This window comes from Muntiacus reevesi, chromosome 1 (genome assembly GCF_963930625.1).
Source record: "Muntiacus reevesi chromosome 1, mMunRee1.1, whole genome shotgun sequence".
Taxonomy (NCBI): domain Eukaryota; kingdom Metazoa; phylum Chordata; class Mammalia; order Artiodactyla; family Cervidae; genus Muntiacus; species Muntiacus reevesi.
In genome coordinates this window covers 165,383,735-165,410,856 of record NC_089249.1, presented here as the reverse complement: position 1 = coordinate 165,410,856, position 27,122 = coordinate 165,383,735, and the positions used below count along the sequence as shown (strand labels likewise).

Here is a 27,122-nt window from a genome sequence, read left to right as displayed (position 1 = left end):
TGCATAGCTTCACCTTGATGTGAAACCTCATCAAGTAGAATTGTGAGTAAACCTCTGCACATGTTTAAATTCCGTCTCTCTCTCAGGTTTCTGTAGTTCAGTGCAGCTATGTTGAGATTCTCTGGTATCCTTCTTTTGTGCATTTTGTTTTTCTTATTTACTTTTTAAATCGTAATTTTTTTTCTTATAAACATGTTTTATAACCCTCTGCAGTCTTCTTTTATCCAAAATACTTATCTGTGTGTGTTTACTGCATTCTTAATTATTTTCAGTGTTCAAGATTCTTTAAAGGGGGCTTGCAGGAGACAGCGAGTGGGCAGAGAAGGCCTCAAACAATCTTCATTTAATTCTATAACCATAGCTTCCACTTTCCTCCTCTCTGGTCCTTTGCTAACTTGCAGTTCTTACCCCTTGCATATAAGACCCTTTCTTTCCTTCATATTCTTCTCCCTTTCCATCATTCTTCAGTAGAAAATTTCTGTTTATGCCTGGCCAGTTAGAAATGAATTCTTATTATACCTACTACACATCACTGGTTTAGCTCTAGATGGTTAGTTGGTTCATGGATTAACCCCAGATTCATAGTATCATTAAGAGATGGATGGAGAATGGAGCCCACCCAGAGAAGTCAAAGGACACTTTTCCCAGGTCACACAGCTGCTTATTGACAAGCTAAAACCGTGACCCTGGTTCCTGACTTGGAGCTGAATTCTTTTTCTCCTAATCACGTTACTTGCCTTTGAAGCCTTGGTTGGGAGCAGTCCTTTGTAACTTTTTTTTTTTTTTTCCAGCCTTTGGGGAATTGTGACTTGTTTGGTTTAATTTTATTTCAATTCTTTTCCTTAACAAAGATGCTAGACAATATGAATTTCAAGAGGGTTAAATTTAGTTCTTGGTCAAAGATATATTTGAGAATTATGTGGTGTCTCTTGATAAAAGCTGAGAACTGTGTCACGACTTTCAGGACTCGTAACCGCTGTCCCAGGCATAGAGGTTTGAGATGAGGGAGACTGGTGGCCATAGTTCTAGGCGGGTAAGGGTTTGTGTAGGGAATCAGCTGCCACACAGTGGGTAGTCAGGGTCAACAAACCTTTGTTGAATTCCATTCTTTGCAAGGTACTGGGACTAGGTGTTGAGAGAAGACACGGTCCCTACTTTCAAGGGGTTCAACTTGAGAAAAGAAGGTTGTATGTGCATTTAGAGAGATACCGTGGAAAGGCTGTAATTTCTCTTATCCTGATTCGGTTACAGAACTAAAGGAGATGGAGCTGCTGTTCACTGGAACCTTGAAAGACATCCCCCAGTACAGGGTACTGACGCTAGTTTAGCCCTCAAATAGGGCAGGTGGGGTTTCCCAGAGTCCCAAGGTCCAGTTGTATTTTCTCAGTAAAAGGGGCAGGTGGGGGAAATGGAGTTCTTTATATTCTTTTCTCCCGTTTCTGCTGGTAAGCATTAAGCTAGATACTTTCTCATTTTTTTATGCTATTTCTTTTGAGCAGTAGGGGGAGTGTATCAGAAAATAATAACTAATGAGAATCGTGATGCTGTATGTAAATCAGGCCCGGGGGAAGTTGATGTCCTGTTTTCAGAGCATCTGAACGGAGCTTCTGGCTGGAAGGAGCCTACAGGTGTTCTGATCTTTGCAGCCCTGCTCCAACCTTCCATTATGTGCTGCCTGACTCCTTCAGCTTTTGTTGGTTTAAAACATCACATTATAACAAAATTCAAAGCTGTTGTCCTTGCTTTCTCAATCCCAAGGAAGGAAAATGGGTTTTTTTCAGCCATATGTGTTTCTTTTGTCTCAGAAAAAGTGCAAAGGCAAACAAACAAGAAACAAAAAATAAACAACTAAACCTTCCAATAAAACAAACTTCAACAGCCGTGATTGGCTTGTGGAGCCTTGGGTGATAGACCACCTAACAGGGTTTCTCACACAGGAGTTTTCTAGATTGATAGCTAATGTACAGATTAACTGAGCCAGGGCCTGGCTGTCGTCATTTTGCTGTTGGAGAAGTGAACATGCGAGAGGGGCTCAGGAATCGCTCCACGTGACACTTGTAACTCTTTTATTGCTCAGCAAGATGCGCACATTGGTAGTGGTGGGAGTGTTTGTGTGTGTAGAAGAGGATGGGTGGTAGGTCTGCACGCCCCCATGCCTGGCGTGGGTAATGCAGCTTTCTCTCAGAGCCTGCTCCACGAGGTGGCTTCGTGGCCCCATCTCAGTTCTGCCATTTGCACTGTTTGCTTTGCCATCTCTCCCAGCAGCTGTGTGAATGGGAGAGCCACCGCCTGCTGAAGTACCCATAGGCGGTTCCCAGTGACCCTCAAGTCTTCAGAAGCATCTGAGTGAGAATAATGCTGAAATACTTTAGCTGTTTGGCTCAAAAAAGCTGCACTGCCATGGTGATAAAGCTCCCCATTGAATAAGGAAAATGGCAATTTCCAAGAATCTGGGTGGTAGTTGTTTTAGTCAAGTTGAGAAATGGGATCACTGAGAAGGGGATTTCCGCAGCATCTAGGCCGTCAGGGAAACAGTTATTCCCCTCTGCCTCCTGTTTACAAATTCCAGGAAGGGAGCATGAGGCCTCGGGTTGTATCTCCATACCCAGTAAGACAGGCAGTCTGAAGGGTCTGCCGGCGTTCTTTGTGACAGTTACACTGTAGTGTTTCTTATTAAAAATACTTCATATACCATACATAATCTTGATATTTCACAGATGCCACACGTGTATGAACATCCTTCCTAAAGGATTTCTTTATTCCTAAAGAAATAGAGAAATACACTGTAGTCTACAATCCTTTGTTCCTGGGAAAGTTGACAGGGATTTCACTTAGCTTTGTGTCCTGTCAGACTTCTTGAGGGAGGTCATAAGAACATTTCTCTCTTTCCCCCTCTCTTTCATTCACCCTAATGGGACAAAGAGTTGCTGGATTCAACAACATTCTTTCCCAAATGATTCTTAAGGCATGAGTGTCACTCAGATTTATTTTTAAACTCACAACCTCAGGCTGAGGGAAAACAGTTGTTCTTACTGAATTCCCTTGGGGGCTTTCAGCTGCCCAGACACCCCACGTCTTTATGGGGCACATTCCAGCAGTCTTAAATCCCTGGCCCTTAGAGTAAAATCTGGTTTGGCGTCTCACTCATGGAATCCCTTCGTGAGCCATGGCATGAATTAGGTGTCAGATTGGAAAGCAGAAGGAACAGGTGGCCTGTGAGCTTAATATAATACTTCCGGCTTGGTAAAGTGGTTTTGGAGCCTTGTGCTTATTGAAAGTTTCCTTCTGCTTTCTTGTCAGCTTTAACCATCTCTTGATGGTCTTTAGTGCCCTTCTGGGATTTTCTAGGAGCGTGCTGGAGACTGTCAGAATATAAGGAGTTAAACCACAGTGAACTTGTGGAGAATAATTAAACAGTGATTAAGTGATATTTTAACTCCTGTTTACAGGGTAGAAATGGAAATCATCAGGAAAAAAGTTTGGCTGAGGTCATCTCATCTTTGTTGGCCAGGGCCTGCCTGCGCTTACTCAGTTTCATTTTTAGCTGTAAGGTGAACTCACATACACTTTTTTACTGATGTCCATCTTTGCCTTTGGTCATACTTCTTCTTCCCTTTCCTGTTTCGCCCCTCCTCTTCACTCTCTCCCCTCTTCACCTCTGCCTTCTTCCCTTCCTCCCCCACATTTCTTTAATTGGTCTGGGAAAACCAGTTCCACTCAGAACAGTTGGAGTGGGACTCAGGTTCCCTTCTGTGTTTCCTGTTCCTTGAAGGCCTTGAGATGAAGCAGAGAGATAGGAGATCTGGGATATTTGGAAGGCTACTGGACTAGTGGGAAAAGCACCAGATAAAGATTTGAAAGTGCCTGGGTTTGAATCTCAGCTCTCCTGGGATTCTACCTGTGCAACCCTGAACAAGATACTGAATCTTTGCAAGTCTCTCAGCTTCCTCTTGTATAAAATGGGGATGTGATTCCTATCTGAAAGAGTAGGAATTAGAGAGGATTAGAGGTATGTATGTAAAGAGCCTTGCTTGCCACCCACAGTAGGCATTTGATTATGTTTGAAAGTAGGAGCTTTGCTGTATGATGGAACAGGTAAGAGTTGATGGTAGGGTTTAGATTGCCTTTGGTTAGCTTTTTGCCTGTTTAACTACATGTTAATTGTATAGTTTATATAATATGAAGTTATGTTATTCTTTGCCTTTATTCTTATCTAGTAAGCGTGGTAGCAACCCAAAGGAGAGTTAGGAGCCCTGTTCCTTCCAGTCTTCATCACCCACCGTTCCTCAGCCATTCCAGATAAATAAATTTAAGTGAAAAGAGTTTATATATCAATGTAGAATTAAGGCTTTAAAAATTATTTATTTATTTTAATTGGAGGTTAGTTACTTTACAATATTGTAGTGGTTTTTGCCATACACTGACATGAATCAGCCATGGGTGTACATGTGTTCCCCATCGTGCACCCCCCCGCCACCTCCCCATCCCATCCCTCAGGGTTGTCCCAATGCACCAGCTTTGACAGTCCTGTTTCATGCATCGAACCTGGACTAGTGATCTGTTTCATATATGGTAATACATATGATTCAGTGCTATTCTTTCAAATCATCCCACCCTCGCCTTCTCCCACAGAGTCCAAAAGTCTGTTCTTTATATCTGTGTCTCTTTTGCTGTCTCACATATAGGGTCATTCATTACCATCTTTCTAAATTGCATATATATGTGTTAATATACTGTATTGATGTTTTTCTTTCTGACTTACTTCACTCTGTATAATAGGCTTCAGTTTCTTCCACCTCATTAGAACTGATTCAAATGCATTCTTTTTAATAGCTAAATAATATTCCATTGTGTATTACAAAGCTTCAGTCATCAGGACAGTATGGTACTGGCACAAAGACAGAAATATAGATCAATGCAACAAAATAGAAAGCCTAGAGATAAACCCATGCCCCTATGGATACCTTATCTTTGACAGAGGAGGCAAGAATATACAATGGAGAAAAGACAATCTCTTTAACAAGTGGTGCTGGGAAAACTGGCCAACCACCTGTAAAAGAATGAAACTAGAACACTTTCTAACCCCATACACAAAAATAAACTCAAAATGATTAAAGATCTAAATGTAAGACCAGAAACCATAAAACTCCTAGAGGAAAACATAGGCAAAACACTCTCTGACATAAATCACAGCAGGATCTTCTGTGACCCACCTCCCAAAGTAATGGAAATAAAAGAAAAAATAAACAAAGGGACCTAATTAAGGTTAAAAGCTTTTGCACATGAAAGAAACTATAAGCAAGGTGAAAAGACAGCCTTCAGAATGGGAGAAAATAATAGCAAATGAAGCAACTGACAAAGAATTAATCTCAAAAATATACAAGCAACTCATGAAGCTCAATACCAGAAAACTAAACAACACAGTCAAAAATGGCGCCAAAGAACTAAACAGACATTTCTTCATAGAATTAAGACTTACTGCGATTGCTTCTCTTCTTCAATCAGATTGCTATGTTCAAGTTCATTTTATATGTAATTTCTGAATTCCTACTCTTAATACTGATGCAGCTATTTATTTCTCTCAGGAATGATTCATTTACATAGAAGATGTAAGTTAATTTCTGAAGACTTTTTATGTTGTCATACTTGAGACATTCGTGGTGCAGAAACAGATCATGGCTATTCTGTTCGCTTTCCTTTGCTGAAGTGGAATGAGCCAAGGCCTGTGGGACCCGGCGGAGCACAGGGCCTTTGCTGTTCCTTCAGCCCTTGTTATGTTTGGCTGTGCCTCTAGGTCTTAGGACTTCGGCTGCTCAGCTGTTTTGGAAACTTGCATAATGCATTGCTTTGCAGTATGAAAGATACGTTGTGGCTTTGTAATCCTCATCTTTTGGCATATCACTTCTTTTGGGAAGGAATCTTTAAAAATCAAGTGTCTCTGGAGTGCTTAGTATTTGAAGAGCATAAAGAAGTTTGAGTACTTTTGTCTTAAAGTTTCACAAGACATCAGCTCAGATTGCTTTTTATTTTATATATTCATGAATTGGAAGACAATATTGTTAAGATGGGAATACTCCCCAAATTGATCTGCAGATTCCATGAAGTCCCTACCAAAACCTCTTTTGGCTTTTTTTTTTTTTTTGGCAGAAATTGACAAGCTGATCTTAAAATTCATAAAGAAATGCAAGGGACCTGTAATAGCCAAAATAATCTTCAAAAAAAGAAGAGGAAATTAGAGCACTCACATTTCCCAATTTGAAAACTTTACTGCAAAACTACAGTAATTAAAGACAGTGTGGTAATGCTATAAGAATAGAGATATAAATCAATGGAATAGAATGAGAATCCAAACATAGACCTCTGCATTTATGGTCAATTTTTGACAAGGGTGCCAAGAAAATTCAATGTGGAAAGAATTCCCTTTTCAGCACATTATACTGGCACAACTGGATATCCATATGCAAAAGAATGAAATTGGACCCCTGCCTTGCATGATATACAGAAGTTAGCTTGAAATGGCTCATAGACCTATGTGTAAGAGCTAAAACTATAAAACTATTAGAAGAAAACTTAGGAATAAATCATTGTGACCTTGAAATAAGCAGTGGTTTCTTGATTATGACACTAAAAGCACAATCTATAAAAGAAAAATGTAGATAAATTAGATTTGATCAAATTAAAAACTTCCGTGCTTCAAAGAACACTGTTAGGAAAGTAAAAAGATGCCCCATTAAAAAAAAAAAAAGAAAAATATGCCCCATAGAATGGGAAAAGATATTTGTGAACCATACATCTAACAAGGCAGGGGTTTCCAGTCTCTGGGATCTAACGCCTGATGATTTGAGATGGAGCTGATGTAATAATAATAGGAAGTTCTCTTAATTAACAGTAAAAAGACAATTTAATCACAAATGGGCAAAAGATTTGAATAGATGTTTCTCCAAAGAAGAAACATAAATGTCCAATAATAAACACATAAAAAGATACTCAGCATCATTAGGGAAATGCAGATCAAAGCTGCAATGAGATACCACTTCATACCCACTAGAATGGTTACTATAATCAAAAAGAAAGCAAGATGTGGAGAAACTGGAACCCTCATACATTGCTGGGTGGGAACATAAAATGGTGCAGCTGCTTTGGAAAACAATTTGGTGGTTCCTCAAGAAGTTAGAGTTGCCAAATGGTCCAGCATTTCCGCTAAGTATAAATCCAAGAGAAATGAAAGTGTATCCAGCAAGATGTGTATAAAAATGCTTAACAGCAGCATTATTCTCAATACTGAAAAAACGGAGACAACTCCAATACCTACCAGCTGATGAATGGATAAGCAAAAGTGCTATATTCATACAATGGAATATCATTCATCAGTAAAAAGGAATGAAATAATAATTGGTGCTGACATGAATCTCACTTGAAAATATTAATATGCTGAGAGAAAGAAGCCAGCTTGAAAACATTCTAGGTGAAAGAAGCCTGCCACAAAAGACTACATGTTGTGTGACTTCATTATACAGAATAGGCAGATTCATAGAGACAGTAGTAGATTAGTGGTTGCAGGATTAGGGAAGGGTGGAATGGGAAGTGACTGCTGATGGATATAGAGTTTCTTTTGGGGGGCAATGAAATGTTCTAAAATTACTTGGTTGTCATGGCTGCACGGCTCTGTGAATATACTTACATTAAATTATATACTTTAAAAAGTATGTGTACGGTATGTGTATGAAATTCAATGAGCTGTTATCCAAAACATTTCAGGTGATTTGTATGTCTGAATAGTATTTTGTCAGTTTGAACTTGGCCCCTGTTCCTGCCATCATGAATCTCGAAGTTAGAGCATCACTCCTGAGCACTGGGCAGGTGACTGCTGCCTCAAAGCCTTTCTCATCTTTCTCACTTTGGGTGAGAAATTTAGGTTTGCAGTTAACTTCCTGAAAGGGAAGAGCTGATGGCACTTTGTATCAGGAACCAAACCTTTTCACCTGAATGTTCTGAGGTTGAAACTTTCCCAAATTTTAAATGTGACTGTCTGTGCCCTGCCCTCGTTTTTGTTTTACCCTCTCAACTGTGTGTCCCACTGGAATAGTTTATGTTTTGGGTCCCAGATCCCATTCCCAGCTCTTCTAAGAACCTCCCTTATCATTTCTAACCTTTTTTGCCCAGGCTGTCCTTGCTCTGAGGCTTTCTTTCCTGGGAGGTCGGGAGTAGCTGGAGCAGCCTCTGGGTGGCGCCCTGTGTCCAGAAGGTGGACAAAGGAGAAAGACTCGCCTGAAAGACGCTTAGGCCTGTGTTGGCAGGAAGAGATGACTCATTTTCCATCAGAGGAATTTCAAAGAAAATATAATGACAGGATGATGTCAGAGGAGCAGGTGGAGACAGGAACCTTGATTGAGGTGCTGAAGGGCGGTGTTGGATTGTACGGTTGCCAGGGTAGTCAGAATTATTGACTGGCACAGATCACAAGAATCGTCACCTGTTTTTCAGTTCCTTTCTCAAGAGCCATGGTGTGGGCAGAGGCTTCAGAGCATGTGGTCAAGTCCGTGCCTGTCTTGGGTGTACTGTTTTTGTATCTGGGTGAGACATTTCATCCCATCCGGTGCCAGTCATGGACGTATTTCACATGCAGTGTGGTGTGTATGGGCTCCTTCACTCTGTGCATCAGCTCCATGACTTGCAGGGCCTGTCTGAGAACTGAAAATCACATGCTTATGGTGGCTTGAGTTGTGTCATTTCCCCTGATATATTAGATACAGGAACTTGCCTAGATAGCAGAAGCTAAGATATCACGGTGTGAGATCTAAGTCGCTTCAGTTGTGTCTGACTCTTTGCCACCCTATGGACTTCAGCCCGCCAGGCTCCTCTGTCCCTGGGATTTTTTTTTTCCAGGCAAGAATAGTGGAGTGGTTTGCTATGTCATTCTCCAAGGGGTCTTCCCGACCCAGGGATCAAACCCGCATCTCTTATGTCCCTGGCATTGGCAGGCAGGTTCTTCACCTCTGGTGCCACCTGGGAAGCCCCTCAGATCTCAGGGACTTTACCTTATTGCTGAAAGAGCTCTGCTTCCCTCCAGTGTTTTGGCAAGAGCTGGATCTTTGTTCTAATCTTAGTGGTTTTTTGAGTTGAGTGCCTTCCTTGGTGTGTATGGATGAAGCTGATAAGTGGGGGAGCTTGCAGTCAGGAGGAAGGATAGATAAGTCTTCTAATCTTTTCATTTTGTAAAGCACTCCAGTTGGTTGGACATGTAGGCTCCCATTGATACTAAGACTGTAAGGCCCGCTTCTGGTCATCACTGGGTTTTAGCAGCTACCAGGGTCTGTGTGATTGTGAGGTTGGAGTAGTTTACAAAAGGATAAAAGAAAGGATATTTAGTGCTAGTACTCAAGGCGTGGGAGAACCCAGTGGCTCAGTGGTAAAGAATCTGCCTGTCAATGCAGGAGATGTGGGAGACGCAGGTTTGATCCCTGGGCTGGGAAGACCCCTGGAGAAGGAAATGGCAACCCACACCAGTAGTCCTGCCTGGAAAAAATCCCAGGGAAAGAGGAGCCTGGCGGTTTACAGTTCATGGAGTTGCAAGAGTTGGACCCGACTTAGCAACTAAACAACAACTCAAGGAATATTTGAGGAGAGATATCTTAGCAATATCAATTGTTGCTTTTGTGTTTTATGCATCATTCATCTGCAAGTGACATGGAGAAAGGGGTTTTAGGTGGCATAGGACACTGCCAAGAAATAGGGGTGCCTCTCTTTGAAACATACCATATGTGCTGTCTGCTCTATGTGCTCAGTTGTGTCCAACTCTTTGTGACCTTTGAACTGTAGCCCACCAGGCTCCTCTGTCTGTGGGATTTTTCAGGCAAGAATACTGGAGTGGGTTGCTGTTTATTCCTCCAGGGGATCTTCCCGACCCAGGGATTGAAGCCATGTCTCCTATGTCTCCTACATAGCAGGTGGATTCTTCATAGCTGAGCCATCAGGGAAGCCCAAGATATATCATAAGTAAGAAGAAAAAGTGAAAACAAAAACAACCCCCCAAACAGACAAACAAAAATGCCTGAAATTGGAAAGAGAGGGAAAGACAGCTTTATTTATTGCTTGCTGCTGTCTTTAATTGTTGGACAATACTAACAGGTACACTGTGGGACTGAAACTCATCTTTGGAGGAGGGTATGAAGGACATGAATCAGACAGCTTTTCTTAGAGAAGGGTGCTGGGCTTCCTTGGGCCACAGTTAGTACTATTCCTCCTCCCTGCTGGTTGTGCTTCTCTCTGTTATCTCTCCATGAAATAACAGGTCAGTGGAGTAGATTTTTAACTTGAAATGCCAGGGAAAATATTCTCTAGAATGGGTTTGATTTGGGAGCTTCCTGAGGATAATTTGTGATGACAGTGTTTCAGAAATCACCACCTGACTCACTGACCAGAAGCGGCGGTCTTTTCCTGAACGTGTTCTTTGTGTATCCGTCCCTAAATATATACAGGTCCTCTCTTCCTTTGGTTATGAGCTAAAGGCCTTATCGTGAGGCTGAGCAGTGGTAAACAAGAACTCTTCTGACATGCCACTTAACCAGAATGTTAAAGGCATCCACATGCGAGCTGGGGTTCCAAACACCTCTAATTTTTTTGATGTGGTTGGAAAAGGACTCCTTTAAGGGTTCATTATCACCTGTAGAATAAAATCCAAACTCATCTTGTCACTTAAGACCTCTCATAATCCAGCCCAACTTTCTATAAAATTGTTTTTATCAAAATTATATTTGTTCTTATTTAAAGGTCAAATATTACTATTACTATGAAGTTTCTAACAAAAGTCATTCCCTGTTTTATCCCTCCCTACCTGTCATTTAGCTGTTTCTTTTGGTATTTTCCACTACACTTATTAAGTATACTCTTGTACTAGTGATTTCTGAATTTTCAATTTTAGGCATTATCTGTTGATGCTCTACTCTAGGAGATTTGGGTTTAGTTTTTTCACCCCTGCCCTTCTCCCTTGTTTCTGCTCTCACATATTATTACCGTTGCTAGGTACTCAGTGTTTAGACTGTTATGATCATATAAAGTTGCTTAAAGCTGAGACACATAGTATTCTACAATTACTTTTGCTTTCTTGACCAATTTTTAAATTTTTTCCTGGAATTAGCAATTGCCCTATGTTGTCATTTGTTTACCCTTCTATGTACCTATCTCCATGCTCTCCTATGGGATTCTAGGGCAATTCTCAGTATTTTGGAACATATCAAATAATCTTTTAGGTCAGTATTTCCTTTGAAGACATCGGCCCCGCCCCCGCCCCCGCCCCAGAGTTTTCTGTTTCCCAGCTGTGGCTTTCTGTAAAGCTAAACCCCTGAGTCTTCCCCTACCATCAGACGGGAATTCCTTTGCCTCTCTTCTGTATTGGTTGCCATGTTTCCTGGATCTCATGCATTCATTTTTCTTGGTTTACCGAATCTCTTCATTGGAATATATCTTAGAGTAGCTTCCTGAGGAAGGATCCTTGAGAGATTAATATCTTTGAGAATTTGCTTATTTGAAAATGTCTTTATTCTCCTTTTCATTTAATGGAGGGTTTGGGTGTAGAGTGCTAGGTTACAAATGACTGGCTTTCAGTGTTGCTCTTGAGAAGTCCAGTGCCATTCTGGTTCCTGACTTTTGTTTGTGATCTGTTTTCTTTTTTATAGCTTTTAGGATTTTATTTTTATCTCTGATATTCTGAAATATGATGATGATGTGCACTGATGAGGATCTTTTTTACTTACTGAGTTAGTTTCTCTGTGGGTCTTCTTTACTTGAAAACACCTCTTTCATTTATTAGTTCCTTGATAATTTCCTCTCTTCCATTTTCTCCTTGCTGGTACTTCAGTTAGTTGGATGCTGGACTGCACTGTTGATTTTCTGTCCACTCTCCCTCACTCTATATTTTCTGTCTCTATTTTTGTTGTGATTTATGGTGAACATCTTCAGCTCCATCTTCTAAGTCTTCTTCGAAGTATTTATTTTTGCTCTCATAATTTTTGTTTCTAAGCATTATTCTCCGCATGTTGCATTTTTATATACTTGTTCTTGTTTTATGGCAATAATACCTTTTAGGACACTGAAGACAGTAATTACCACCTCCCTTCAGTGTTTTCCTCTGCTTCCAGTATTGTCTGTGTTTGTTTCAAGCTCCTTCTGTTCGTTCACATGCTCTCTGTCTTTCATGTCAGAGACTCTCTCATGTCTGGAGTTTCTTGCCGGTCTTCATAATTAAGAGTTAGCCCCTAGAAAGCCGATTGGTGGGGCTTGTTGCCTGCTGTGCTGTAATGATTGACAGGGTAGGGAAGGTCCATTTCCCCGGCCAGTCTCCTTATCTGGGGCCTCTTTAGCCGGGCAGCCAGAGCTCTGGGGTTGCCAAGCAGGGCAATAGGGCAAGGGGGAGGGTTGTGTTGTTCATTATGTCAAATTTCACTTAATGCTCCTGTTTTCAGTGAGGTACCTCACTTCTTACCTCAGGTGAGCCTGAAGGCATTCAACCAGTCAGTGTTCCACCTCACCCTGCCGCTCTCCCCCTCTCCACCCCAGGCCTTCCAGGGTACCGAGTGCTTCCAATTCCGGAGCCTTTCTGGAGTCTTGCAGCACCGGTTGCCGTGTCCCCGGCCCCCTACAGGCACTTAGCAGAAAGAGAAAGCTAAAATTTAATTAGTGACCATTTATCTTTCCACTCTAGTTTATCAAATTTCTGTTGATATTTTAAATTCAAGACTGGTCTGTAAATTTTCTATTGTTGGTAATAATTAACATAGAATCTAGGCAACTAAATATTTCACAGAACCACAGAATTTTAGAGCTGGAAAAGAATTTAGAGATCTAGAATATCAACTCATTTTATGAATAAATAAATAGATCCAGTGTGATTAAATGGTGCTAGAGTCATAATAAGCTAGAGACAGAAATGGAACTATAACTTCATTGTCTAGCTCTCAAGGTGCTAGATGTAGTGATAAAATCTGATACATGCTTAATTAAATATTCTGGTAATTCAGAGTTAATCAGAGGTTCATTCTTTCTTTTTTTAAAATTTTATTTCTTTCTTATGGCTGTAGCTGCTCGGGCTTTTCCTCTCGTGTCAGAGAGCAGGGGCTACTCTGTAGTTGTGGCACATGGGCTTAGTTCCTCCGAGGCACGTGGGATCCTCCCGGACCAGGGAATGAACCTGTGTCTCCTGCACTCGGAGGTGGACTCCTCACACTGAGCCACCAGAAAGCCTTCTGTCTCGTTCTTGCTGAAAATTTTCATACATTTCTTTTGGTCTTAGTAGTTACATAATTTTGTCATAGGTAATTTCTTTCTGATTTTTGTTTTTGACAAATCGGGATATTGAATATTTATTTTGAATTTTGTAAAAAACTGAGTTGTGTAATAGGTTTTTCCCCAAGGCCTTAGGAAACCATGGATTACAGGTGAGAAGGATATAAGCAACTGAAGTGAAAAATGCTGTGATTTCAAGAAAAATTCTTTAAAAATGAGTGATTATGATGTATGTGGGGTGATTCTTTTTCTTCTTCAGTAGTAGAGTGCATACAGTAGGGGGCAACCCAGTCTAGCTGAGTCCTGGTTAAAGTTTTGCTGTTTGAAAATACGTCAAGGATTATTGCTTCAAGTATCCTTAAGGTAAATTGTGTCAAAGGTCCTCCTCGATTTCCCTGAGTTATTTAGCTCTCGGAAGTCATTTCCAAAATGTTTGAGATAGCTCTGTAGATCATCACCTCTGAGGGGCTAGAAGCTCTAGGAATATCTATTGGGAGAAAGTTGAACAGTAACTTTTGTTTTTTTTTTTGATGTGTTGAATATCAAGAATGCCAGTCACTAATAGAAACAGCCAGATACCATTCTTTTCCTCAGTCCCCACTTTGGGCACCTGAGGGTGGATGGGCAGGTACTTACTTAAGAGGCTCCTTCTTCCTCAGATTTGGTTTTCACCAGTGCTTTGCCTCATAATATAAGGCTGCAGGATAGCAGATGGTCTGATGCTGGGGCTGGCTTGCAGTCTTCATTGGGCAGAGCTGTTGCTAGACAAGCAGTCTTATGGTGGAATGAACCAGAGCTGACCAGTAGGCTGGTATGGGCTCTGCTTCATGTCCATTACTTTTGGTTTCATCCGAAATAGAAACTGTGGTCCCCAGATTTTAGATGTGCTCGTTGGTGTTTCTGCCTTTGCCTGCTTCTTCATTGCCACCTGGCTGTCATTGGAGAGAATTCACTATAGCTCTAAGACTCTGCAGGGAGTTGAGAGGAACTATGCTTGTTTCCGGGACGGGGTGTGTGTTCTCTCCCATTAAAACTGTTACCCACATTTCCTTTTATTGCTCGTTAAGTCAGAGGCAGCTGGGAGGATGCATCACTCACCAGGCGCATACAGTGGCCCTGGCTGTGGACAGGGAGTCTGGGCTGAGCTGAGAGTGAGTCAGCTCAGGGAATGGAAAGATTGCAGGGTAGCGTGGGGTAGGGGTTGTGTGCCAGTGACTCTTCCGTCTCTGTCTGCTCTTTTCTCTATAAGGACTCATCAGAAAGCTGGGAATACTGGGCATCCCGTTTCGGTAGCCAGTGAGCCAGCCAAACTGTGGTGATGGTGTCTCCTGTGAGAGGAATGAGCCGACTGCACTTAGCATTGCTGTCTTCTATGTTACGTGTGTATATGGGTTTTGAGGCAAGCTTGAGCTTGTATAATAAAGTTCTGTGTGTGAGGATTTCACTAGAATCAAGCAATCAGAGAGTCTCTTTGTCTTAGTTATAAAATTTAGTCATCTGTATCTATCTTTGTCCAGTAGGGGTCACTGGGGTATTAAACTCTAAATGAAAGAAACATCTAATCCCATGATAGACCAATCAGATTCCTTATATTTATTGTTTAGAGTACTTTTTTAATTTTTAGAGCAGAAATGAAAGATGTGAACTTTGTGGAACATTAATTGTTTGAAGAGCAGATTATTCCAATGGTTGAGATGGAATTGATTAAAAAAATGATAATAATAACCAGCACCCCCTGAGTTGGAAGTAGGGAGTCTTAACCACTGGATCTCCAGGGAAGTCCTGAGATGGAATTGATTTTATGAGTAAGATCTGAAGAGCAGCTTTTAAAGACAATGACAAGAAATAGGGGAAGAAAATTGTTTATTAAAGCATCTGATATGTACCCATGTACTTTACATGTATTCCTTATTTAATCTTGTGAACACTGGTTAGAAACAGGTATTTATATATACATTGTAACCCAAGTTCAGGAACATTAGTGGCTTCCCCAGGGTCACATAGTTATGAAGTGATACTATCAGGGGAGATCCTGTTAGCCATGTTTCATTTGACTTTGGTCCTTGGACCCTGGTGAAGGGTCATGAGAGCAGAAGGTTTTATTAGAAAGTAAGCAGAGCCTGATGGTAGATTCTCCTGAGAAAGACTAAAACGATTCTTGTGTTGAATTAGAGTTCAGAGCAGGCTCGAGGGATTCATAAGTGGAAAGAAGCTGGCAAGTCTGTCTTTGTCTTCAGGGGTCAAGTTCTACCTCTTTTTCACTTAGAGCTACTGCCAAAATGTGGTCAACTGTCTCACAGAGATCTAAAATTAGCTCTTTGTTTGTGTACAAAGCTTGGTTTCCATGGATAAATAGTTTAAGTTGGTCTCTCTTACCTACCTCTTATCTCGGCCCAGACTCTTCTGAGCCTTGAATGTTGCTACCTATTGACATTCTCAAGCCTGCCCAGTTATATCTGTGTTGAGTTCCTGACCGCTCAGTCAGTTGCATGTTTATTCTGCTTTTGCATTCTTGATTTTCTGGTATCTCAGGAAAACAAGTTGATCACATGTTCATAGCCAGACCACACTAAAAGACAGTTCCCATTGAGACCAGTTTTTGTTTTTATTTGAAAAAGCATTTTTTTTTTTTTTTTTCTTTTTTTTTTTTTTTTTTTTTTTGAAAAAGCATTTTTTTAAATTGCATTTAGGCGGGATACAAGTAAGATGCTAACTTTCTTTCAATGTGCATTTACTTGGAATGACAGATATTTCTGGACAAAAATAACAACCTTGGCAAAATTCAGAAACAGCCCCCATAGACAGGGCTTCTTATTCTTAAATCACATTTTTCCATTTATTTAAGATACTGACTCTCAGAGTATACTGGAAAAAGTTTAATAGCTAGATCTTATTATTTTTACTTTGTTGGGGAAAACAGAACCCCAAAGAGAGGGATTATTTTAAATGGTGATATGGATATTAAGGTTACTAATACACTTATAGTTTCCTTTTGGAAGCAGAGCCATTGAAGCCCATTTTGTTTTATTCATTGAGTTGGTGGTTTAGAGCTGTTAAATACCTTGACTTACCTCCTTGCATTGGCCACTGAAGATGATTTGATGCTTTGCTAGGTCCCATGTGGCTCTGTGGTAAAGAATTTGCCTGCCAGTGCTAGGGATGCAAGAGACATGGATTTGATCCCTGGGTCAGGAAGATCCCCTGGAGGAGGAAATGGCAACTCACTCCAATATTCCTGCCTGGAAAATTCCATGGACAGAGGAGCCTGGTGGGCTACGGCCCACAGGGTCGCAAAGAGTTGGACACGTCTGAGAAACAGAGCACGAGCATGAGCACATGAACAGATGTTCTAGTGCAGGAACAGTGATAGCAGCAGTTCGCATTAGTGAGGGTGGGAAAATGCACGGACTATTCGGCTCTCAGTAAGCACTAAAACATATAGTGCTTACTGTATATTTTACTATACATACCACACTATGTATTTTAGTGCTTACTGAGCGCTGAATAGTCCATGCGTTTTTCTTACCTAATCCTCACTGGAACACTGTGAAGAGGTAATTTTATTATCTCCATTTTATAGACAGGGAAATTGAGAATGAAAGAGATTAACCAGTTGGTCCAAAGATACATCTGGAAACCATGAAGTCAGATTTTGAGTCTAGGCTTGGCTAAAGGTTGTGTTAGAGTTCTGGAAAGAGAGGGAAAGAGAGAAAAGAATGGGGCTTGGGGAGAGTTTGGCTGCTGGACAGAATTCATATCTAGAGAGACTTGTAGTAGTGGAATTTCTGAATCAATAAATTAACTTTTTCCTCATAACCTCTCAGGTAGATTTGGAAGTTCTCTGTTAAAAGTGTCTCGGCTCCTTTGTTAGTATATGTTATCTGCTGAGCCTATTTAGAGGAGCATGTCGAATTATTCCTGCCATAAGATGAATAGTTTTCCGGGTGTGTTTTTGTGGTGAAAATAGATGTTGTATTTTGGGAATCTTGATGATTTGTTGGATCCAGTTTTGCTTTTTCCAGTATGTTCCCCCTTTATTCACGGCCCTCACAGTGCTCTTCAGATCCTTTTGCTCTTTTCATTCGTTCATTCATTCATTCATTTATTCACTCATTTCATGAGTAGTTCTTTAGTGATGAGATTTTATATAGGAGAACGACTTTAGCTCCACTTTAGTGGAGTAAAAATATATACACAGCTATATTCTAAAGTAGAAAGTGCTAGATGTCATAAGAGAGAAGCATATAAATTATAAGTTCACAGTTGTTTACTTCTAACTGAGATAGAGGGAGTCAGCAGGGAGAATTCTGTGAAAAGACTGGCTTAAACTGATCCACAGGAGTGGGACTTTGACTTATGGAAATGGGAAGGAAATACATGCCAGGGCGAGTGAGGGAAACATTGTAAAGCCAGAGATTTTAACTTGCTCACTGTGGGAAATGCAAGTTATAGAATTAAATGACAGATGAGTATTTATTGAACATTTAAGACAAACCAGGCGTTAGGCATGCTTCAGGGAGATTAATCTCACAGTAGATGAGAACAGGGTCAGCAGGTTGGAGACTGGGATTAGGAAAATTAGATTTGGTAGTTTTGGTGATAGGTTAGGTAAATGATGAGTTTACCAAGGTTTTGTATAGTGTGAGCAGTATTCAACTTTTTTTTTTTTTTAAGTATTTATTTTTGGCTGCACCTTACAAAATCTTAATTCCCTGACCAGGAATTGAACCTGGGTCAAGGCAATGGAAACCTGGAATCCTAACCACTAGGACACCAGGGAACTGCCTGGTGTTTCTTCTTCTTGGGTTTTTTTTTTTTTTTTTTTTTTTAATTAAGTAATTAATTTATTGTTGGGGCTACGCTAGGTCTTGGTTACTGTGCTTGGGCTTTCTCAAGTTGCAGCCAGCAGGGGCTACTCTCCAGCTGCAGCGTGCAGGCTTCTCTTGTTGCAGAATTTGGGCTCTAAAGCTTGGACTCAGTAGTTGTGGCTCTCGGGCTTAGCTGCCCTACCACCTGTGGAATCTTCCCAGGCCAGGGATCAAACCTGTGTCCCCTTCATTGGCAAGTGAGTTCTTAACCACTGAACTTCCAGGGAAGACCTATTCAGAAGTCTTGTGATCACATGTATTAAATAGTTTTTTTGCTATCCTTCCAAATAATGACAATTACAGACAGTATTTATTGAGCACATACTGTGTGCCAGGCACAATCTAAACACCATAAGTGCATTAACTCATTAATCCTCACTACAACTCTGTGGGACAGTTTCTATTATTATCATCATTTTACAGATGAGATTGAGGTTTCTTGAAGTCACTTACATAACTTGGCCATAGGTGCTAATGTACCATATATAGTAGAGTCTGGATTTGAACTCAAGTAGGCAAGAGAGTTCCAGAAAAACATCTATTTCTGCTTTATTGACTATACCAAAGCCTTTGACTGTGTGGATCACAATAAACTGTGGAAAATTCTGAAAGAGATGGGAGTACCAGACCACCTGACCTGCCTCTTGAGAAACCTATATGCAGGTCAGGAAGCAACAGTTAGAACTGGACATGGAACGACAGAGTGGGTCCAAATAGGAAAAGGAGTACAGCAAGGCTGTATATTGTCACCCTGCTTATTTAACTTCTATGCAGAGTGCATCATGAGAAACGCTGGGCTGGAAGAAGCACAAGCTGGAATCAAGATTGCCGGGAGAAATATCAATAACCTCAGATATGCAGATGACACCACCCTTATGGCAGAAAGTGAAGAGGAACTAAAAAGCCTCTTGATGAAAGTGAAAGAGGAGAGTGAAAAAGTTGGTTTAAAGCTCAACATTCAGAAAACTAAGATCATGGCATCTGGTCCCATCACTTCATGGGAAATAACAGGGTCAGACTATTTTTTTGGGCTCCAAAATCACTGCAGATGGTGACTGCAGCCATGAAATTAAAAGACGCTTACTCCTTGGAAGGAAAGTTATGACCAACCTCAGTTCAGTTCAGTTCAGTCGCTCAGCCGTGTCTGACTCTTTGCGACCCCATAAATCACAGCACACCAAGGCCTCCCTGTCTATCACCAACTCCCGGAGTTTACTCAAACTCATGTCCATCGAGTCAGTGATGCCATCCAGCCATCTCATCCTCTGTCGTCCCCTTCTCCTCCCGCCCCCAATCCCTCTCAGCATCAGGGTCTTTTCCAGTGAGTCAACTCTTCTCATGAGGTGGCCAAAGTTTTGGAGTTTCAGCCTTAGCATCAGTCCTTCCAATGAATACCCAGGACTGATCTCCTTTAGGATGGACAGGTTGGATCTCCTTGCAGTCCAAGGGACTCTCAAGAGTCTTCTCCAACACCACAGTTCAAAAGAATAAATTCTTCAGCACTCAGCTTTCTTCACAGTCCAACTCTCACATTCATACATGACCACTGGAAAAACCATAGCCTTGACTAGACAGACCTTTGTTGGCAAAGTAATGTCTGCTTTTTAATATGCTGTCTAGGTTGGTCAGGTTCGTCGGGTCAAGGCTATGGTTTTTCTAGTGGTCATGTATGGATGTGAGAGTTGGACTATGAAGAAAGCTGAGCGCCGAAAAATTGATGCTTTTGAACTGTGGTGTTGGAGAAGACTCTTGAGAGTCCCTTGGACTGCAAGGAGATCCAACCAGTCCATCCTAAAGGAGATCAGTCCTGGGTATTCATTGGAAGGACTGATGCTGAAGCTGAAACGCCAATACTTTGGCCACCTCATGCGAAGAGTTGACTCACTGGAAAAGACCCTGATGCTGGGAGGGATTGGGGGCGGGAGGAGAAGGGGACGACAGAGGATGAGATGGCTGGATGACATCACCGACTCGATGGGCATGAGTTTGAGCAAACTCCGGGAGTCTGTGATGGACAGGGAGGCCTGGCGTGCTGCGATTCATGGTGTCGCAAAGAGTTGGACACAACTGAGTGACTGAACTGAACTGATGCAGACTATAGCCCATGGTGTCGCAAAGAGTTGGACATGATGGAGCACAGCACAGTCTGGTTTCAGATTGGACCTGAAATTAGCATGCTGCTAAAATATTCATGACATCTAGGTTATTAAGCAAGAAATTTGGATATTTTCCTGCCTTTATTGTGTTCAGTGACTCTTGGGTATGTAGAGAATTCTTTGTAGACATTCTGAACCTTGGCATGTTTATTGTTGTCTCAGTACCATATTGCTAAATCTTAGAGATTGGAGTCATAGGTGTCTCCTAATTAGCTTCCATGAAACCCATATCCTTTGCCTCTGGACTCAGTGGAAGAACACAGGTGACATGCATACAAGGCCAGGATTTGATGCCTGGACCTCCCATTTCCAGAAGCCTGTGGTTTCTAATCCTGTTAGTCATATGGTAGTCTCTTTACCAAAATTTAAATCTTAAATTGTATTTTTTTTTTAAGGTTTCTTTTTGTAAACATTATTTTTCTAGATTTTACTCTTTTAAATGGGTCTTGTATTTCCAGTCTGTATCTGCTAACATTCTGATGCTGGTGGATGTCAGTTATTTTTGAGACCAAGTATACTCCATGACAGTTTGAATAAACCATACAGCCTCCTTTTCTCACAGGCTTGCTTTCATCTCAGTCACAGATACTGATGTGATTTGGGGCTGTTGCTCTGTTTCAAGATTTCTTGTGGGTAACGGTTGTGGGTGACCATCCTAAATCCTTGTGAGTGAAGTGATCTGATAGAAAGGCAGGTCTCAAGCCTTAATGAAGTTCAGAGTGTTGCTTCTACAAAGTTTTTTTGCTGGTTTGGGGCCCTTTCCATTGGCTGCTAGCAAAGGATATCCTGGAGGGTGCTGAATGTGTCTGTAAATGACCTATTCTTTGTATCATAAATGATCTCTAAAACGAAAACTAGCCACTCCCCTTGCCAGCTTCTAACCACTTCCTGTGACAACACACAGATCCGTCTTAGTTTTTCTGAGTGAAAACGTTATTTTCATAAGGCAATTTCTCTGTCCTTTTTTCTTCCTTCAAATGTGCGTATGTACATATACACAAAAGCTGGAAACAAACTTTTGACTTGTGATATGTAGAAAAATGGTGTATCCAAGGTATAGCATGTTATCTTATAAAAAGCTACAAAGAATAAGTTGGATACTTTCCATTATCTTCTGTGATAGCAGTAGATTCAGAATGTATCTTGATATTGTCCTTGAATTTTTTTCCCCTTCAAATTTCCTAGGTGTTTTTGAATGGCATAAGCATGATACATGATTTTCCAATTAAGACAGCCTTGCAATGGCTTCAGGTAGCAGCGTAAGGAAGAGAAATGGCTTTCATATTAGGAAATGAAAATTTGGTGAAGATACTTAAAAGATTGCAAAAAGTGTTATACAATGGTGACAGACAGCACTAGCACTGTACCATTTTGTGTTGAAATTGAGATTCTCTCCTTAGAGCTGGGTAGAGCTCTTTATAGGCTCTGTCTTACAAAGAGGAAGTATTCCAGATATATAAATATCTAAAATTGTTTAGCTTCAAATTAGCATACTGATTTTGCAAGAAGTTTTCAGCAAAAGGAGGTAGTGTGGTTAAAATAAATCAATTTGAAATCAGACAGATAAAAGTTCAGATGTTAGTTCATCCTCTTTGTGACTATGGGCAAAATAACTTGAACAAGTTACTGCCTAAGTGATCTCACGTAGTTTCTTTTCTTTTCTTTTTTTTTTTATGTAGTTTCTTGATTGTAAAACAGTATCCTGGGTCTCTCCAAGAACTCTGGATTCATATATTCAATTTCATATTCAAAATTCCACTAAAATGCCTACTAGGCATTTCAAAGTTAATGTATCCAAAATGGAATTCCTACCCAATCCCCACCCCTCACTAAAAAAAAAAGCAACACCCCAAGCAACTACGACCACCAGTGAACCGCAGACCATCTGCTTCTCTGGCTGCCTTCACCATCTTAGGAAATAGCAGTTCTGTCTTTTTAATTTCTCAGGCCCAAACCTGTTCTCAACTCTGTTCTTTCCTTGCTCACCCCACATCAGTCTATCAGCAGATCCTGATGGCTCTTTTTCTCTTTTTTCTTTTTAAAAATATTTATCTATTTGGCTCAGTCGGGTTTCAGTCGGGGCATGCAGGATCTTTTTTTCCCAAGTTACAACATACAGGATTTTTAGTTGCAGCATGTAGAATCCTTATCCGCAGCGTGTGAAGCCCTTGTTGCTGCGGTACATGGAATCTACTTCCCCGACCAGGGATGAAACCGGGACTCCTGTATCCTGCATTGGGAGCGCAGTCAGCCACTGGAAACCAGGGAAGTCCTGACTCTTTTTTAAAATTTGTCCAGAATATGACCGTATCTTACCATCTCTACCACTGCACCCTAGTCTTGGTTATCATTTCTCAGGCACTAGTTTTCACTTGTATTATTGTAATCACATTATAACTAGCTTCCCTGCTTCTGCTTTTTCCTCTCAATAGTCTGTTCTCAATACAGCAGCAGGAGTGGTCCTTTGAAAACCTAAGTTAAATCCTATCACTCTCTCACAGGAAACCCTCCAAAGGTTTTCCATTTCACTTAGAACAGAAACTGGAGTCTTTACACATGGCCTATACAGACACAGGTGATCCGACCCCCCTCTCTGGTCGCAGTCTCCTGACATTCGTGTTCGCTTTCAGCTTCAGTCTTTCTAGCTTCCTTGACGTTCCCTGAACACATCAAGGCTACTTCTGCCTCAGGGACTTTGCACTTGCTCTTTTCTTTGTTGGGCTTGTCCTTTCTCTAGATAGCCGTATGACTTGTTGGCTTGTAATCTGGAGGTCTGCTCAAATGTCGTCTTACTAGAGAAGCCTTCCATGACCATTCTGTACAGAAAACTGTAAACATCTCCCCTCTGGTTCTCCCTTCTCCTCTTCATCTCCTTAGTATATATTTATTTTCTGTCTTCCTCTATCTTCCTACTAGCATATGAGCCCCATGAGGGCAAGATCTTTGTTTTACTTACTACTGTGTTACCAGTATCTAGAACAGGGCATGGCACATAATAAATATTTGATGAATGAAATGTAACTTAGCATAAAATTATAGATGATCTTGACCCCAGATTAAGGCATTCATATTGTATTAGTTCCCCCATTAAAGGCCCTTTATTAACCTTTCTGGTTAGTAGATTGTTCAAATATAAAACCCTTCCCTTCTATTAAAAAAAAGAGGAGATAACTTTACGGATACTAAAGCATCTCTTCATAGAAAAGTAGATGAAGAGGGGGCACTGCAAGAACTTTGCATATGCAGCTTGGATTGTGCAGACTTCTTTCTAGCCTTCCAATGTGTTTCTTAGGTTTATTGAAATATAATTTAGGGATATGCAGATGACACCACCCTTATGGCAGAAAGTGAAGAGGAACTAAAAAGCGTCTTGATGAAAGTGAAAGAGAAGAGTGAAAAAGTTGGCTTAAAGCTCAACATTCAGAAAACTAAGATCATGGCATCTGGTCCCATCACTTCATGGGAAGTAGATGGAGAAATAGTGGAAACAGTGTCAGACTTTATTTTTTTCAGCTCCAAAATCACTGCAGATGGTGATTGCAGCCATGAAATTAAAAGATGCTTACTCCTTGGAAGGAAAGTTATGACCAACCTACATAGCATATTAAAAAGCAGAGACATTACTTTGCCAACAAAGGTCCGTCTAGTCAAGGCTATAGTTTTTCCAGTGGTCATGTATGGATGTGAGAGTTGGACTGTGAAGAAAGCTGAGCGCCGAAGAATTGATTCTTTTGAACTGTGGTGTTGGAGAAGACTCTTGGGAGTCCCTTAGACTGCAAGGAAATCCAACCAGTCCATCCTGAAGGAGATCAGTCCTGGGTATTCATTGGAAGGACTGATGCTGAGGCTGAAACTCCAAAACTTTGGCCACCTCATGGGAAGAGTTGACTCACTGGAAAAGACCCTGATGCTGGGAGGGATTGGGGGCAGGAGGAGAAGGGGACAACAGAGGATGAGATGGTTAGATGGCATCACCGACTCAATGGGCATGAGTTTGAGTAAACTCCAGGAGTTGGTGATGGACAGGGAGGCCTGGCGTGCTGTGATTCATGGGGTTGCAAAGAGTCAGAGACGACTGAGCGACTGAATTGAAGTGGTGATCCAATGGTCAAGAATCCACCGTCCAATGCAGGGGACATGGGTTTGATCCCTGATTAGGGAGCTAAGATCCCACATGCCATGGGGCAACTAAGCCTGCGTGCCACAACTGCTGAGCATGCGCTTTCTAGAGCCCGTGCTCCATAACAAGAGAAGCCCAGGAACTGCATCTAGAGAAAGCCCAAGTGCCTCAATGAAGACCCAGCACAGCCAAAATAAGAAATTAATTAAAAATATAATTTATATACGATAAGATCCATCCATTTAAATCTGCAATGTTGTGAATTTTGACAAATGTACATAGTAGTGGAACCATCATCACCATCAGCATATAGAACATTTCCATTACCTTGTAAAATTATCTTGTGTTCCTCCTTTGAATTCTGTTCCCTTCCCTCACCCCATGCCCCTGGCAACCACTTATCTGATTTTTGTTCTTATAGTTTTCCTTTTCTAGTGAAATCACACAGTATTTGGCGTCTTTCATGTAGCTTGATACTCTTGCGATTCATCCATTTGTATGTATGTATGTTGTATGTTGTTGTTTGTTGTATCAAGAGTATGTTCCTTTCGTATTGCTGTGTTGTACTCCCTTGTATGGATGCACCACAGATTATTAGTTCACCAGTTTGATGGACATTCAGGTTGTTTTCAGGTTGTAGTTGTTTTGAATGAAGCTGCTATAAACATTTATGTGCAGGTTTTTGTGTGGACACATGTTTTCATTTTCCTTGAGTCAACACCTAGGACTTATATTGCTTGGTCATTCTAGTATGTGTATGACTGTTTTCTAGAGTAATTTCTGGAGTGGCCGATTTCACCCCACCAGCAATATGTGAGAGTTCCCAGTTGCTTTACATCTTGCCAGGACTTGGTTTTAGTCATTCTGCTGGTGGGTAAGTGTTAAAATGTTTTCAGTTGCTGCTACAGTGTCCATTTCAAGTTTTCCTTTGCAAGCAGGTCTTAGTTTCCTGAAAGGCCTTGTTTTCTGCTGTCATTGAGTGTCCTCCTGTCCCCTTGGGCAGCTGGGAGAAATCAGGTAGATTTTCCAACTCTTGGAAAACACACCCGTGGAGCAGTTTTGCTCTCCTTGCTGATCGTCGGCATGCCTGATGTCAGGTCTGCTTCATGGAGCTTGTTCTGCATGTCATCCTCTCTGTAGTCATGTTCCGGTCCCTTGCCTCCTCCTCCCGGGTTGTGGGTGTGGAAGGATTGCCCTCCCACTGTGCCAGGGAACTTGTGGACACTTAAACATCCTTCTGTGCTTTACCTCCTCCCTGCTAGTGGTTCCCCAGTGCTGCTGTGACTTTTTTCTTCTGGCTCCATCCCAACCAGGCTGGGAATGGAAAGTTAAGAGTGTGACGTCCTCTGACAGCCTCCCATCTTGTAGAAGGGTCTGAGGCTTGTTTGTTTAAGCTGAACAGAGGATGCCAAAGATAGAGTTTGAGTCAGCTCAGCACTAGCTTAGACGCCCCTTTTTGCTCTCCTGGTTCCTCCTTCCCTTTCCCCTCCCCCTCTGGCCAGTTGTTTCCTGGGCTTTGTCTGAGACACACTGTAGAGTTTTAGTCCCATCTGCTACTGCGTGCTGAAAAACAGAGGCGAGATGGGGGAGAAGCCGCCAGGAAGTTTCTGACAACACTGAGCTGCGGGCCTCTGCCTCTGCTGATAGTACAGGACAGCAGTAACCTCAGGAGAAAGGCATTCAGAGGCTGTGCCGAGCTGTGGGCTTGTGGCTAACTCAGGGGAGGAGAAAGGACGGGCCTGGAAATGCCTTTCTTAGATTCGTCTTATTTGCCACCAACCATCTTTATTTTGACTCACATTCTTGGAGTTGCCGGTGTTCTATACTGGAAAAGATGTGCCAGAGGCAGAGCAGGTAACGGGTGCCCAGTGCTTCTTGGAATCTGCTGTGGGGCTTTTGAGGGTGGGGTGGATGGCAGAGGTCTTCCCACTTGCTTTCCTTAAAGGGCCAGCACAGCCTGCGGGCTATCAGACCTGAGTGTGTGGGGGACCTGCTGAGGAAAGCAGGCTGCTCTGGGACCAGTTTAGGACTGGAACCTTTCTTGCTCTGTGAGGCTTGTCTGGCGAGGCGGTGCTGGTGGGATGATGTGATGTCTGGGCTCGAGGCTGAGGGAAGTGGCGACTCTGCTGACTTGTGTCCTTCCTTAGAGAATTAAGCCCTTCCATTCCTTACTTTCTCAGTCTCAGAGTAGTTTTTGGATCTGTTTTTTTTTTTAACCAAAAACATAGAGTAACTCTGTCACCCTCCTCCAGGTATAAATGTGGGAGAACTTGTGGGATTAGAGAAGTTTCTGGGTTTGCTAATTATTCGGGTGAGAAAAGGCAGAGGTGGGGAGGTCAGTGAGAGCAAAGGGTGGCCAGCTGTCCTTGCCGAGGTGCATCTGGGAACACAGGGATGCCTCTGTTCTCTTTGGTAGGATTGAAATGTTCTTTTCCTCTCACGCAGCCACACAGTTTACACAATGTGTATCCAAGCCATCTTGTATCCTGTTCAATGCAAGGAAGTTAGCTGCTCTTTTCCCCAGGTGAATATTCAGATCCTGATATTAAAATTTTGTTTATTCATTTTGTTCTTGAGTGGTAGCAGACCCCTCTTTCTTCCCGAATTATTATTTGCTGCATTATATTCCTTTGGCTTCTAAATGCCCAGTGCTGGGATCAGCCCTGTGTTTAGCGGATTCTAAGCCTCCACAGCTGA

General features: G+C 41.6%; 1 protein-coding gene across 10 annotated transcripts in view; it reads left to right on the top strand.

The window, feature by feature from the left end:
• MACF1 (microtubule actin crosslinking factor 1) overlaps positions 1-27,122 on the top strand; it is a 332,396-nt gene that overhangs the window by 74,567 nt on the left and 230,707 nt on the right. The window contains exon 1 of one of the 10 annotated variants that reach the window (XM_065915930.1): positions 26,009-26,279. The exons of 6 other annotated variants lie outside the window; for them this stretch is intronic. In XM_065915930.1, coding sequence (XP_065772002.1) covers positions 26,171-26,279 — 109 coding nt within the window. In that variant the 5' untranslated portion in view covers positions 26,009-26,170. Of the gene's footprint in view, positions 1-26,008; positions 26,280-27,122 lie in introns of those variants that run through there. 3 more of the 10 variants (XM_065915915.1, XM_065915940.1, XM_065915949.1) reach the window with 3 other exon arrangements.